The sequence below is a fragment of the Macaca thibetana genome, chromosome 1, assembly GCF_024542745.1.
Source record: "Macaca thibetana thibetana isolate TM-01 chromosome 1, ASM2454274v1, whole genome shotgun sequence".
NCBI lineage: Eukaryota > Metazoa > Chordata > Mammalia > Primates > Cercopithecidae > Macaca > Macaca thibetana.
The window spans coordinates 147,399,136-147,414,000 of NC_065578.1; the positions used below are offsets into that span (position 1 = coordinate 147,399,136).

The following is a 14,865-nucleotide window of genomic DNA, read 5'->3' on the forward strand; positions in this document are numbered from 1 at the left end:
TGTCTTTTCACATAAAGGACACATGGGGGACTTTCCTTTCCAAGTAAAATTTAAAATTGATTAAGATGTTAAATACACTTCAAAAATATGTGACTTTATTTTTAATATCTAGTCTTAAGATGAAATTGAGACACACCCTTTTTGTCCCCATCAGAATAAGTTTAGCTACAGTTCAACAAGGCACCAAATAGTTAGTAACAGCCATTTGGGCCATCAGTAGATCCATTCCATAACATAATTAGCAGAGGCCTATTTTTATTGAATCGAATGGTCAAAACAGGTAATATTGTATAGCTATAAAGATAGTGTAAAGGCCTAATACATAAAACTTAAGTTCTTATATACCAACACCTTCTGCTATAATCTAAGATCAAAGAGAAAAGATTATTTTTCCTCAAAATTCAAAAGAAAGTTTACAAAGAGCTTTATAAGCAAAGAAAAATATAAGTTGCTCTAAAATATTAAATGTACATTATTTCACCCACTTTTGTTTTAAAATAAATGTACAACATATTAAATAAAATATAAAGGAATAATTAATAGTGGCAGAATGCATCATAAAGTGCTATAATCTTTATGTTTTAAGAGTGTAGATATTCTTGAACTCTGTTCTTAATGTCAAGAGAGACATATCTTCTGCTGTGGGAAATATACACATTTATAGTCCCCTTTACAGAATTGATTTCTACTTTCATGGAATAGCATTGCTATCTTGTGATTTTTAAATTTTATTTATTTATTTATTTATTTATTTATTTATTTATTTATTTATTTATTTTGAGACAGGGTCTTGCTCTGTCGCCCAGGCTGGAGTGCAGTGGTGCAATCTTGGCTCACTGCAACCTCTGCTTCCTGGGTTCAAGTGATTCTACTGCCTCAGTCTCCCAAGTAGCTGGGACTGTAGGCACACACCACCATGCCTGGCTAATTTTTGTATTTTTAGTAGAGACGGGGTTTCACCATGCTGGCCAGGCTGGTCTCGAACTCCTGACCTCAAGTGATCTGCCCACCTCTGCCTCACAGAGTGCTGGGATTACAGGCATGAGCCAATGTGCTTGGCCACAATTTTTTAGTATATTTCTTCTTGGTATTTTTATTGTGCTGTTGTGTTTTTGCACCACAAAATAAAATGAAGCTGGATAGAGCCAATCTAAGACCAGATTTAGCCTATTGACAAGAAAGTTTTAGATTCAGACCAGGGTCTGCTACAATCCAAATTCTGCAAGAACAATAAGGGAAATTTCAGGGTGATGAGCAAAGTTGGTGATTTCCTTACCATATGACTGGGAAGTCCCATGGTTTATCAAAATATCTGTTATTTTAACATTATTACACATATCAGTTGCCATTGCTAATCTGAAGACTTCATGCTGAGTGTGGATTTGAAAATATCTTTATTTTATGACTATGAAAGTAAGACAAATGAAAAAGCCAGGATTCATATCCCAGTACTGCCAGCTATTAGCTGAACTTAGTCTCTAAGTCTCAATTTTCTCCATCTGTGAAGTGGAGATAACAATAACACCTACATGTAGGCAGGTAGGGTTGCTGTAAAGATTAAACGAGGTAATTTATATAATAAATACGTTATCTAGTTCTGTATAATATTCTATAGATACCAATGGTGATTGTTTGAAGAATTATTTTTTTGTCTTTAATTGCTCATTTTAAAACATTCTTGTTCCAACATTTGCTGGGTCTCAAAGCCTCCATTTCAAAATAATAAAACTGCCTACTGAGGTTTGGACCTCTTTCAAATTTCCCAGCATGTGTCATTTTTTTCTTTGAATTCAATATCACACTTAAATGTTTAATGTATCATGTTCGAAAGGTATCATTGTGGAATAGAACACAACTTTCGCTTGTTTAATATGACCTTAACTCTCACATACCTCAGGCTTTGTATAAATTGTTCATTCTGGTCCAGCCTAGGGGATATTGTAGAATGCTTTACACACTAACTCTAACCATTTAACCAATGGTTAATAAATCTGTAATATTCAGACTTGTCAATCTTATAGTTTAAGATGCACAAAATCCATTTCAGAAACCATATAATATAAGGAAAGATTAAAATCTTAAATTAAACCTTTTTCCTGGTGCCTAGAAGGATTTTAAACTCAGTAAACAGTCAAATGATTTTGACTTGTGTGTAATCTACAGTTGATTTTATTGGAAAGTACCTCACGCTGTGTTTTGATTTGGATAATAAAAACATTTTTCTATTCCTGAATAGTCACAAATATATATTTTAAACAGAAAGAAAATAAATTTGTAAGTGGAGATTGTTTATTTGCTCACAATAGTTTTCTAGGTATTCATCATACTCCCTGCCATTACAAAATGATTACATCATGGACAGAGCTGAATAATGGGCAAAACAGTCCATGCCTGTAGTTCCCAAACCTGAACGAACATTAGAATCACCTAGGAAGCTTGTGTAAAGACAGATTCTCAACCCCAAATTTACTAAGAATCTCCTGGGATAGAGTCAAGAAATATAGAGCTTTTTAAAAACTCCACATAGGACTTTGATATGCTACCGAGTGCTTTTAGAAATAGTAGCCCAGAGGACCAAGGAACAGACCTAGGTATTGTTGAAACCAAATGATTCTGGGAAAACAATGTTTTACTGGATGTGTCAGTGGCGTGCCAAGACTACAAGAGGTAATTGTGGAAAATGGCAAGCCGCTGAAGGGAAAACAGCCACGTGACAACAATGATCTCCGCAGCATGAAGAAACTAGTAACTAGGAAGCCTTACCTACCCATCCAAAAATCTAAAAGGAATAGACATGATTTACCAAAAGCATGGATCACACTCACCAAGTGAAATTGGTGAATTACAATAATTTTTTTCTCTGAAAACATAAATCCACCAGTTTCTCTTGAATGTCTAAAGCAAGCTTGTCCAACCTAAAGCCCGGGGTGTCTTTGATTGCCACCCAACATAAATCCATAAACTTTCGTGGGTTTTTTTGCAATTGTTTGTTTTAGGTCATCAGCTATTGTTAGTGTTAGTGTGTTTTATATGTGACCCAAGACAATTAATCTTCTTTCAATGTGGCCCAGGGAAGCCAAAATATTGGATACTCATGGTCTAAAGCCAAAATACTGGCTAAATTTTATTTGATTTTTTAACTATGCATTTTGTTTTGTGGTTAATGTGAACAGAGTAACCTTAGACAGGTAAGTTGCTGGGAGAAAAACTGTCTATGTGGTTACTTGGCAACCGAAAAATTACCTAGACAATTAACTGGATTTTCAGTTTTCAAATTGTTGTTCCAATGCTATAAATAAACTAAATCTTAGTACATGTTTATAAGTCCTACTAGTGAAAGGTAAGATCTAGAGAATAGTGACAATACCCAGTGGGAGAGTACCTGTGATACTGATAACAAATGTCATGTACATATATTCATATTACTTGGTGTATTTGCCATTTGTTAAACTCCTACTATGTGCCAAACACTGATAAGCTCTTTCTCTGCCTTACCTCAGTTAATTTTTATGCAAACTCTAGGAGACAGGTAATATCATTATCCCCATCTTAAGGTAAGAAATTTGAATATCAAAAAAGTGATATAATAATATGCTCAACGTCACACTGCAGAGCCAGGATTCAAATTCAGGTCTACTGTCTGCTATTGCCTTTTAAGACCAGTTCCTTCCTGTCTTTGGGGTAACCTTAAATCCAAGTCGACTTTTCATTTATTGACCAAAGTCTCTCAGATTTATGATGGATCAACTATGATGTTTGAAATAGTAGCTCAGAGAGCCAAGAAACAGAGCTGGGTGTTGGTGAAAACCAAATGATTCTGGGAGAATAATATTTTACTGGGAGCATCAAAACCAGAAGAATTATTCGTGGAAAGTGGTGAGCCCCTGAAGGGGAAATATCCACATGGCAACAATAACGTTTTGCAGTGTGAAGGAAGTAGTAACCTGAAAGCTTTACCTCCACATTCTAGAAGGAATAGACATGACTTAAAACCAGATTCCAGGTGCAGGAAGATTTTAGTTAGGTGGGAGGGGAGGAGAGTCACTTCTCAAATTGCTGTAAAGAGATCATCCAAATTCTATTTTAAAGTCTTGGTAAATATTCCCCTATCTCGCGGGTAAACCCTCATCTACTTTACCTTATTCTTTCTTGATAAATGTCAGTAGTAACATTGCCAAAACACTCCAAGCTCTAGAAAATCAAGATCTCTAGCCTTTTGAGTATCATTTGAACCTCTAAATCAGGTGATGTACAAACAGCATATCCTTATAAAAATTTTGCTGAATTAATGGAGGAACACAATGGTGAGCGAGCCTCCACATCTATTATGCAGTCAAATGTAAATTGTGGATATCCTGCCATTTAAAATTATTCAAACATTTGATTTTCTCTTAAAGTCATCCTTCCTCTACATTAACTTAATCTTAAACAGAGACACACACACAAAGAGAGAGAGGCAGAGAAACAGAAAGATATTTCTTCTTTAATGACAAACAGAGCACATACATGTATTTTCCAAAGACTGCCTCTTGTCTTATGGATGTGCAATTTTTTTCACCTTTCAGAAAAGGACATATTGTTTTCTAACACGGAATGGACTCCACTATTTAGTTGTCCTCTGGCCTTGGGCAAGCTGCATAATGTTTCCCAAATTCAGGTTTCTCATCTGTACAAGGGGATATTAAATGCCTACCTTATACTGTTATATGAAGTAAATGAGATAGCATGGTAACACTCCATTATTGTTTGAACCTCCAGGTAATATAAACCACGTTAGTTTATTCCTAAACATTCCCTCTCACCTTTTACCAGCTCTCAACATTGGATCAGGACTTTTGTATTCATATTAAAGAGAGCATTTGTATTAAAGAGAACAAAGGATATATGTTACCTTAATAGGTTAAAAATTATGGAAAATTAAATAGCAAATGCTTCATGGAACATAAATGGTTTACTCAGAATAAAAACGGAGATAGATAACCCTGCTGTTTAAGAATCTAAACATTCAAAATTATTTAAACTCTGAAGTTAATAATGAGTCTTTCTAATTTATCAAGATGATGACTGTATTTTGAACTGTTCTAGCCCTTAATCATGTTCTAATTAACAATGCCATTGCATTAAACACATACTTTTTCTCACTGAGGATGGTGAGTCATTTAGGTTTAACACACAGTATTGAAATACTGGTGCTTTTCCTTTAACATTAATATCTTACTCCATTAAAGAAGGAATTAGCAACAATTCACTGAGAAATAATTTTTATTAATATTGCTCTAGAAATATAAATGTTTTTATTTATCATTTTGATTAAAGGTTACCTAACCATAATATGGTCTATTTATGGACATTAGACATCTTGGCATTCAGTTAACTCATCAGCTGCAGTGTATTATATCGGATACTATTCATTTAAAGTCAAAATTTACATTAGCTTTCTAAAGGATTCACGTTACATTAATTGGGATGATTCAACATTGACAGTTGTTTCACTTTTCTTAACTTATAAGTGCAATAACCAAATGACGAGGAGTGTTGAGTTTCAGAAGAAAATGTAAAACTCACTTCAGTGGTTTGCATTTTATTTTGGATATTTAAAAATGTATCTTTCATTATTGAGTTTTAATATATGCTAGGCATTTTGCTAAGAGATTAACAAATATCTCATTTAGTGTTCATGATAACTTAATGTAGTATGTCCTATTGTTTTCCTCATTTTACTAATGAAAAAGGTCAATTTAGACACTCCAGGCTATTTTCTCTAGGTTATTCTTTAAGTAGGTGTCAGAGCAGGGCTGACCCACCATGGGTCTGAGTCCAAGTCTGACTCAAAACTAGTATTCTATATTTTCTCGATATTTTTCAACCTAAACAGTGCCTAAAGCAAATGATTTTTCATGAGTTCTACTGTAATCCCATTTAACAGCTAAAAAACTGATTTTTGCTGTATATATAGGAAGTATGAATGAAGACAATGTAATTCAGGATCAGTCCACCCAGTAACCCAATAGAATCATTTTATTTGTGGCTCAAAACTTCATGGGATGTAATTCATTTGCCTGTGGGTAAATTGATTCCTCTATTCATGTAACTAACATGGAAATGATTTCTGAGCCCCACTCAGGGTCAAAATATGATGCTGGACACCCTAAAAGTTACAAAGAGGAAGGAGACACTGTCCCTCTTGTCAGGAACCCTACCATCTAGTAAGGTAGAAAAGACATAAATGATAACTATTATACAACCAATGTTAAATTTCCATACAATTGGTATGAATGAGTTCAAGAGGGTCCTATTTTACTTCTGTTCCCCACAAAAGGCCTAATCAAGATGCCCCTACATATATAGTGCAGAATTTAGCTCGATTTGTTAAAAGCACCATGTTAAGTGCAACCCAGTGTTTTGAAACAACTGCCTCTATCAAACTGAATTAATAGTTTCCTCTTAGAATTTTTCCTGTTCCAGCTCCTAAAAAAAGATTTAAAAAAGGATTATTGATTGACTTGTCCCATTGTAAAGTATGCACCTGCTGTGAAACGAAGCCATGGAGAAAAAAAAAAAAAGTTGAATAATTTAACTTTTTTATTTGTAAAGATAATCAGGGTTTTTCTGATTACATCTTAACTTCATAAATGTTAAATAACCTATCAGCATCTAGTTGTTGTAAATTATGAAAAGGAGCATTGCAAGGAATATTAACCAACAAAATCCTTGTTCTTTAGTGAACAAGAAAATGTGTTATGGCAGCTTGTCATTGTGCGACTGGTAACTTTGACACCAAATAACAAAACTGCCATTTGCACTTAGGGTAAATTGGTTCACCTGAGCTTCCACTGCTTCTCTTGCTCTGACATAAATTTATGAACTCGGGAACTAACCAACTCGTGTGGCTTCCCAGCTGACTTTAACAAATATGCCCATTTCATTTCATTTAGTCATCAGAATACCAGGGGGCTCAGTCATTTCAGACTCATTGCAGATGGTATAGGGTTTGTAGGAACACAAGAGACTTTCATGTCACAGTCCTGTAAATTATGACAGTGGAGGGGGCTCTCTTTCCTAAATGCATGTCAGTGTTTGACGTGTTCACGGCTTAGAGGAGCATTTTCTGTTTCAGTACCTCATAGGTATATGTAAAGGACATTTATTTCTGATTAACGAAGAGGTGAAAAATACATTTTCTATGCTCATGGTTTGGCTAGACATGTTTAAATCTGGATTAAGATTATGTTTATATTTGACATGCAGTAGAAGCACAGTTTTGTTCCCTCATCCCCTGGGAGTCCTGTCCTTTTTACAACAAAAGTTTCTTCTTGAAGGATGCAAGGCCTGGAAGCAGAACAGTAGGTACAGACTGAAGACATAAAGTAAAACAACCTCAGATGAATTGGAGGGAATGCCACTCCAAATTACTGCTAAGAATGAATAATACAATATTTTCATAGGAATGCAATTTGATCGTATCCAAGTACACATAAAAAATAAAACCAGATAACAAAATAGTGTTACAAAGACATTAACTTGAATGAATGTAACATTTATTTGTAGTTGGAATAGCAACTTTATATGAAAGATGGATTCAAAAGTGTTTGAGGGCACATGAAAACAGTGCCATAGCTGTTTTTTGTTCTTTATTTCATTTTGTTCCATTTTGTTTTGTAGAGATGTTGACCATTTATTAAGTACTTTCTATGTTATGAGAATATATTAAAAGGCTTACAGTTATTTTCTAATTTAATCCTCACAGCTCTCTATGAGGTAGCTATTAGTATCATCATTTTACACATGAAGAGACAACATTCATAGAGGTTAGTTAATTTGGCAGCGGGCGCTTGGGAAATAAGGGCAGAAGAAGGATTTGATCTGTCTGACACCACTCTGTGGTGTGTCTAGTTCAACAAGAATGATGGCATGTTTTTATGAATGTGTGTTTGTCAAACTTTTCTGTGAGAACTGTCCTAGGAACAAAGAAGACAGGATGAACATGCAATCCCAGGTGGTCTGAAAACAGAGCCTGAAGCAATCATCATTAGCTTGCAATTTCTTTAACGTCTTGCTTTTTATCTTAAAAATTCATGTAAATTTGCCATTGTATTCCAGTGTTTGTCTTCATCCAAAAAATAATATATTATACGATTGATCGTTTGGGAAAACATTTTCTACTAATCTCATTGGCTAAAGAGTGATAACACTGTTATATTTCAGGATATTAGGAAGATCTGAAGAAAACTAAGCCCAATAACAGGTTCAAGGTTCCAGCAATTCTTCCCCTCTTCATTTTATCATAAATATGTGGGTTCACCGCGAGGCAGAGGTTTCAGTGAACCAAGATCGCGCCACTGCACTCCAGCCTGGCAACAGAGCAAGACTTCATCTCAAAAGAAAAAAAAAAAAAACAAAAATCAAAAAAACCCTGTGGTTTCAAACAACAGCTTTTATTACTCCCTGCTTTACTGCTATGGCAGGGTAACAATAGGGAGAAATGCCCAAAATGTGATATGGAATGCTTTGTCATTCCAGGATACTCTGGATGGAAATTTCCATAAGCATATCTTCCTGCTGAAGGTCAAATTGCAAACTGAGAGGGTCCCCAATTCTTTCTTCAATCTCTCTTACTGCCTCAAGCAACGCGCTCCAAAAAATATGTTTTGCAGAGAGGAAGAAGAAGCCTGATTACATTACTCTTTGTTTTACCTCTGGCACAGTACTTAAATTTTTCTCATCCATTAATGAACTGAGTCTCAAATGGTCTTTATTATCAATTCTCCTTATCCAACTCTCAAATTTCATTTAAATTATTACAGTCTTGTTGAGTAAAAACTGCCAGTTTTGTCATGGAGTGGTGAATTAGGCCTGGAAGAATAGCCTTTAAATAGGCCTCTTACGTGTATTCACCATACCAGTAAAGAGAAAAAGTTATTTTTTAGGCATTTAATTTTTGTTATGGCATCTTTTCCTGTTTCTTTGTGGAGCAAAATAGTATAGAACTCTTTATTACCTGAAACTAAGTGGCAGTGTCGTGGGTCAGGCCAACTTTTCATCCATGTCTAGGGTAGAAAATGCACACTGAGTTCATTTTAAAGCAATAGCGAGAGACTAAAATTACATTGTCCTTTGGTTACAGTATGAACAGTTATACTTGTTCAGCACACTGGCACATCAGCATAAACATTTTCTTCTGTCCTACAGTTGGTCCATTCTGAGGTGACTATTACAGAGTCTTCAACTCTACAATTGGCTAGCAAAAGTTCTAATCATTCACCATACATATAATTTTCTAATCTTGAACTTTTAGAAAGAAAAACTCACACCCAATTTTTGTGAACAAAGAAACGGGATTCTGCTGGTTCCCCTTCCTCAAACAGGGAAATATGTGTTTCCCAAATTTTCCACATCAAAGTGATATTCCAAAAAGAGGTACAGTAAGTCCTTAATGTCATTGATAGGTTCTTGGAAACTTCAACTTTGAGTGAAAAGATGTATAAGGAAACCAATTTTAGCTTAGGCTACTTGACACAAGCAAGATTTAAGTTGCAAGGCGTATTTCTGGTCACGAAAACATCACCAAACTAAACATCATCAAAGAAAGACCAAAACACTTCTAATATTAAACTGAAATAAATATGAGCTATACATACATTTAAGAAAGATTAACAGAAACAAGATCTTTTTTAACCTAAGTTTTGGCAAATCAGCGAGTGACAACAGCCACAGGGATAAATGTTTTTGAGCAGAAATTAGAAGAAACTCCCCTTACCACCATTCATTAGTAAAAAACAATCACAAATAGGGCAAGCTCACGGAAGGCTTTTGTACAGCATTGTTTATTATACATCTATATGATAGTAACACACTTAATGAATCTTTACTTTACAATTATTCATTCATTCATTCATTTTCTGACACACTTTTTCCAGTTCAGGGTAGGGGTGGCCAGGGCCTAACCAGGCAACTCAAGGCCATTCCGTCACAGGGAACACACACACACACCCACACTCACTCAGACTAGGACCATTCAAACACACCAATTAATTTAATGAGAACATCTTTAGGATATGGGAAAAAACTAGAGTACTCATAAAAAACCCACACAGACATGGGGAGAACATGTAAATTTCACACAGACAGTGGCTGCAGCTGGGAATCAATTTTTTTCCTCATCAATATTAATGAAACAATGTTGAATGAAACAACATTATTCGAGGACCTACGATACTAAGATTGTTCCTGTATTTGGATATCCTTTGACATGATCCCATAAATCTCCAGGGCAGGTGTATTTCAGGTTGGGATACTTGGTCTGCAGAACTTTACATTTCTACCTGTAACATGCTTGTTCCATCAGTAATGATTCTTACTTATCCATCATTTGTTTCCTTGCTTCGGAACAGTCTCCAAGAGACTCTGCCTTACTGCACATGTTTTCTCAAACCTATCTTGTCATTTTTCCCCCAGGTGTCCTACTCTAAGATGCCATTATCAAGGAAAAGCATAAGTATAGTGATATAAGTGTTGGTGTCAGATGGGCCTAAGTTCAAGTCCTAGCTTCTCCAATTAATCAGTGTGCAATCTGAAACAAGTTATTTAACTTATCTGAGTTTTAGTTTTCTCATCTTAAAAAACAGTAGTATTTATCATGCAGTATTGTCTTAAGGGTTCATTCATTCATTCAATCAACTAACATTTATTGAGCTGCTACTTTGTGCTAAAGTCTAGGCAGTGGAACCACATTGGAGAAAACAAAGTCCTAATTTATACAGTTGACATTCTAGTAGTATTAAATGAGATAATTCATGCTGCCTGGCATAACAGAGGGATGCAATAAAATGACTCTTCATGTTCGTACTACTTCTGCAAGCATTGTAAAGACTTTCAAACTGGTTTCCCTATGTCTTGTCTCTCATGTTTTTAAGCCACTATTCACTTCCCAACAGTGCTATCATTCTAAAATATAGATAGACTCTCATTTTCTTGTTGATACCTGCAAAGTCTCCTTGTTGCTGATTATATACAAAGCCCAAATTTCTCAAAGAAATAATCGATGAAATTTAGTAGTCACTTGAGTTTGGGAGTGAAGAAGGCAGGATCCACTCTAAAAGTCTTACTCTAAGATTTCCATCCTAGGAAAATGGGAAGATGGTATTATGACTTACCAAAAGAGGAAACCTAGGAAAAAGAACAGGCTTGGGAGTGGAAAATATAGCTAGCTCTGTTTTAGACTTGTTGAGATTATAGCCTCTGAGGAATATCCATGTAGAAATGCCTAGTAGGCTGTTGAAAATACAAAGCTGTAACACAGGAAAGATAGAAAGCTAGAGATAAGAGTTTAGGAATCAATGATAGAATGTCAGTAGTTTAAGCTACTAGAATAAATGTTCCAGATAGTTTAGCCATGATGCTCTAAATTTAAAATAAACATTCTCAGTCTGGGTTGCCAAATTTTACGCAATCTAGCACCTTTCCTGAGGAAGCAATTGATCAGTACTTCTGAAGATGATCAATATCTCCTTCAGACACCTCTTTTTCATCTATCCTACACAAAATCCTGAGCATCTTTGGTTTGTACCAGCCCTTCCACTCGGTAAATATAGAGGCCACATCTATAAAAAGCAAAACCACATTTCATTCCTTAGACTTCATCTCTCTTAGGTCATTGAGTCCTGTGCTTTCTCAGTAATGTTATCTGTAGATTCCACTGTTTCTAGAGTAAAGATAGACTTATGTAGGTACTACAGAAGTAAGTAACTAAACTCATAAATGTTAAAAACTCTCAGATCAAGGAGAAAATGTAATAGGAAATTTCGTTATATTCTTCATTCAAAACTCATATCCTGTCCTTGAAAAAGTATGCCTGTTGTTCACGACCAAATAAAACTTAACAAGCATTTAATTACATAAATAGATTTTGATGAGGCTAAACTGACAAGACTTGCTTTCTTTAGGAAGGAATGGTGAAAAATGGCAATGATTGAACCCAAATTTTCTATGTATTTAGGGCCATAAGTCTCACTGACAGTGAACTGTCCTGGCCCAATAATTAATGCACTGGGAATTCTCTAGGTAGACCATGATTTGGATATTTTATGGGCTGTTATGTCAAGGATCCATATCAGATAGGAGGCATACACAATGCTTGACAGAAAAATTATTGTCACAAGCAAAATCGGTGTTGTTTTTTATGAACTTTAAAAGTAAGTAAGCCTAGAAAAAATATATGACAGCATAATTGCCTTATATGTTTTAAGTGAAATGTGCCTTCATTTTTATTTGCCAATAGAGTATACTTTTAAATAGAAATATTACACTTTTAAAAATAGATTATGCGATTATGCACATCTCTTACTTTTGGAATACACAGTCTAATATTTCCCAACTTAACTTTTATGCAGCTTTTAATTGCTATAGTAAGAAGTAATTTATTTTTCAATTACAACTTTTTTTTTTTTTGAGACGGAGTCTCACTCTGTCACCCAGGCTAGAGTACAGTGGCACGATCTCAGCTCACTGCAACCTCTGCCTCCTGAGTTCAAGCGATTCTCCTGCCTCAGCCTCCCAAGTAGCTAGGATTACAGGCACACACCACCATGACCGGCTAATTTCTGTATTTTTAGTATAGACAGGGTTTCACCATGTTGGCCAGGATGGTCTCGATCTCCTGACATCATGATCCACCCACCTCGACCTCCCAAAGTGCTGGGATTACAGGCATGAGCCACCATGCCCGGCCTCAATTACAAAATTTTAAATAGACATTATTTTTAAGAGACAAACATTTGTTGCCCATTCTGTATATATATGTGTGTGTGTGTACATATATAATTTGTTTATGTTCTCTCTCTCTCTCTTTAAAGGGATCCTCATCCCCAAAATTCCTGTGGAGTACAATGTCTTACTCAATGATGGAAGTGTAACACCTCTGGCCTTCTCCGTTGGTCATCACCAATCCACCCTTCTGGAAAATTTGGCTCCATTCACACAGTATGAGATAAGGATACAAGCATGTCAAAATGGTGAAAGTCTTTCAGACATTTGGCCTGGGTGTTTATGAAAAAGTATTTCATTAAAAAATTTCATTAAAAAGGAATAGATTCTCAGTCCAAATACAAAGACTAACTTTTCATTTCTTATTTGTAGTGGACTGCTTACCCAGAAAAATCACAGTCTGGCATCGAGTGAAGCATTATGCATTTCTGCACATTAAATCATGAATATTTAAATATATTAAAATGGTGGTTTTGCAAAGTCTTGTTTTATAAGGCCCTTTGAAAGAAAAACACCTAGCTCACATAAAGGAGTCTCTGGTAATATAAAACACAAATGAGTATTCCAAAAATTTCACAGAAAATATATTTACCTTGGCTTTATTTAAATTTTATCCAGGAGGAGGAAGTGAGAAGTTATTTAAAAGTTGAATTATACCCAAATGAATCGTGCATATTTTATAGTGCTTCCTTGAACTCTACTTCATGTATACAAACTATCACCTTGTATTTCATGGTTTAGGCTGTAGTCAGTGAAATTTTCATGTATCTGTGTTGTGTTAAGGAAAAGCCTCCCCTATTTCCTTTCTCTCTCCAAATGGATAAATAGCTAAATATAAACTGAGATTTAGGATGGGAGAACAGGGAATCAAGAGAGGTATACATTATTTTATTTATCTCTTTTAAATTAAGTATAAACATTAACAGATATGGATATATTATATATATTATATATGTGTATATCATATGTAACATGATATATGTGATGTCATCATACGTGTTTTATAACATATAACACTCATTTGCTAAATGAAGTATGTAACTCACCTTAATATACAAAACATTTTGCTTCACCTTAAAGAAATTTATCTGACTCGATGTGCAGTTAAAACTCCTGTATTAAATGTCCTTAGGAATTTCTCTTTCCACATAGTGCTAGTTCTCATGGAGTTGGTTAGAATTATGAGTCTGCAATTTTGCTATGCTGAACTCATCAGAAATTGCTAGTTGATTTGTCCACTTTCTAAAAAATGGACCATGGCATTTTTGTTTGAGGGATATTGCTTGCTCTGATCTGTCTTCACCTGATAAACATGAAAATAATTTTAAATTAATGTTTTATTGATTTAAGTGCAAGTCAACATCTGCATCTCCGTGTCCCTGAAACTGTGCAATGGAGGTACAATATCCTTCAAATAAATTGTTTGATTCTTGTGTGTTTGAATAATGTCCATAAGTTTAAAATATTGGCAAAATAAAATATTATTAAAAGCATACAAGATGTGTAGGCCACACAAACACTTGTGAAATTCAAGTGCATTATCACTTTCTGGTTAGAATGACTACAATAAATAGAGAATCTTGAGCTCAGACAAGAATATGCCTTATTGTTTATGTCTATGTAAATATGTGGCTAATTAATGGGTTTTCCAAAAATGATTTTCTATTTAAATGTTCACATCCCATAAAAATTTATCTGAAACACATGTACAAGTATATATGCAAAAGCACAGGTAAAAATAATTTTCATGATATCAGTACCCTTCTATATGAATATGTAGCTCTTTTCCTTGCTTGAAAAAATTACTGAAGACCTCAATTTATTTTCAAGGAAGTTGTGGAGTTAGCAGTAGGATGTTCGTCAAAACACCTGAAGCAGCCCCAATGGATCTTAATTCTCCTGCTCTTAAGGCACTGGGGTCAGCTTGCATACAGATTAAATGGATGCCACCTGAAAAACCAAATGGAATCATCATCAACTACTTTATTTACAGGTAAGATTGGCTGTTACTATTATTTTTAGTTATTTAAGAATGTGTACTGCTCCAACACGGCAGAATCAAGTGCGTTTTATATTTCCATAAGAGCATGAATGGGAATTCAT

The 14,865-nt window shown here is 34.9% G+C and overlaps 1 protein-coding gene across 1 annotated transcript in view; it reads left to right on the forward strand.

The window, feature by feature from the left end:
* USH2A (usherin) overlaps positions 1-14,865 on the forward strand; it is an 801,896-nt gene that overhangs the window by 673,615 nt on the left and 113,416 nt on the right. The window contains exons 58-59 of the mRNA XM_050780502.1: positions 12,852-13,010; positions 14,593-14,755. Coding sequence (XP_050636459.1) covers positions 12,852-13,010; positions 14,593-14,755 — 322 coding nt within the window. The remainder of the gene's footprint in view (positions 1-12,851; positions 13,011-14,592; positions 14,756-14,865) is intronic.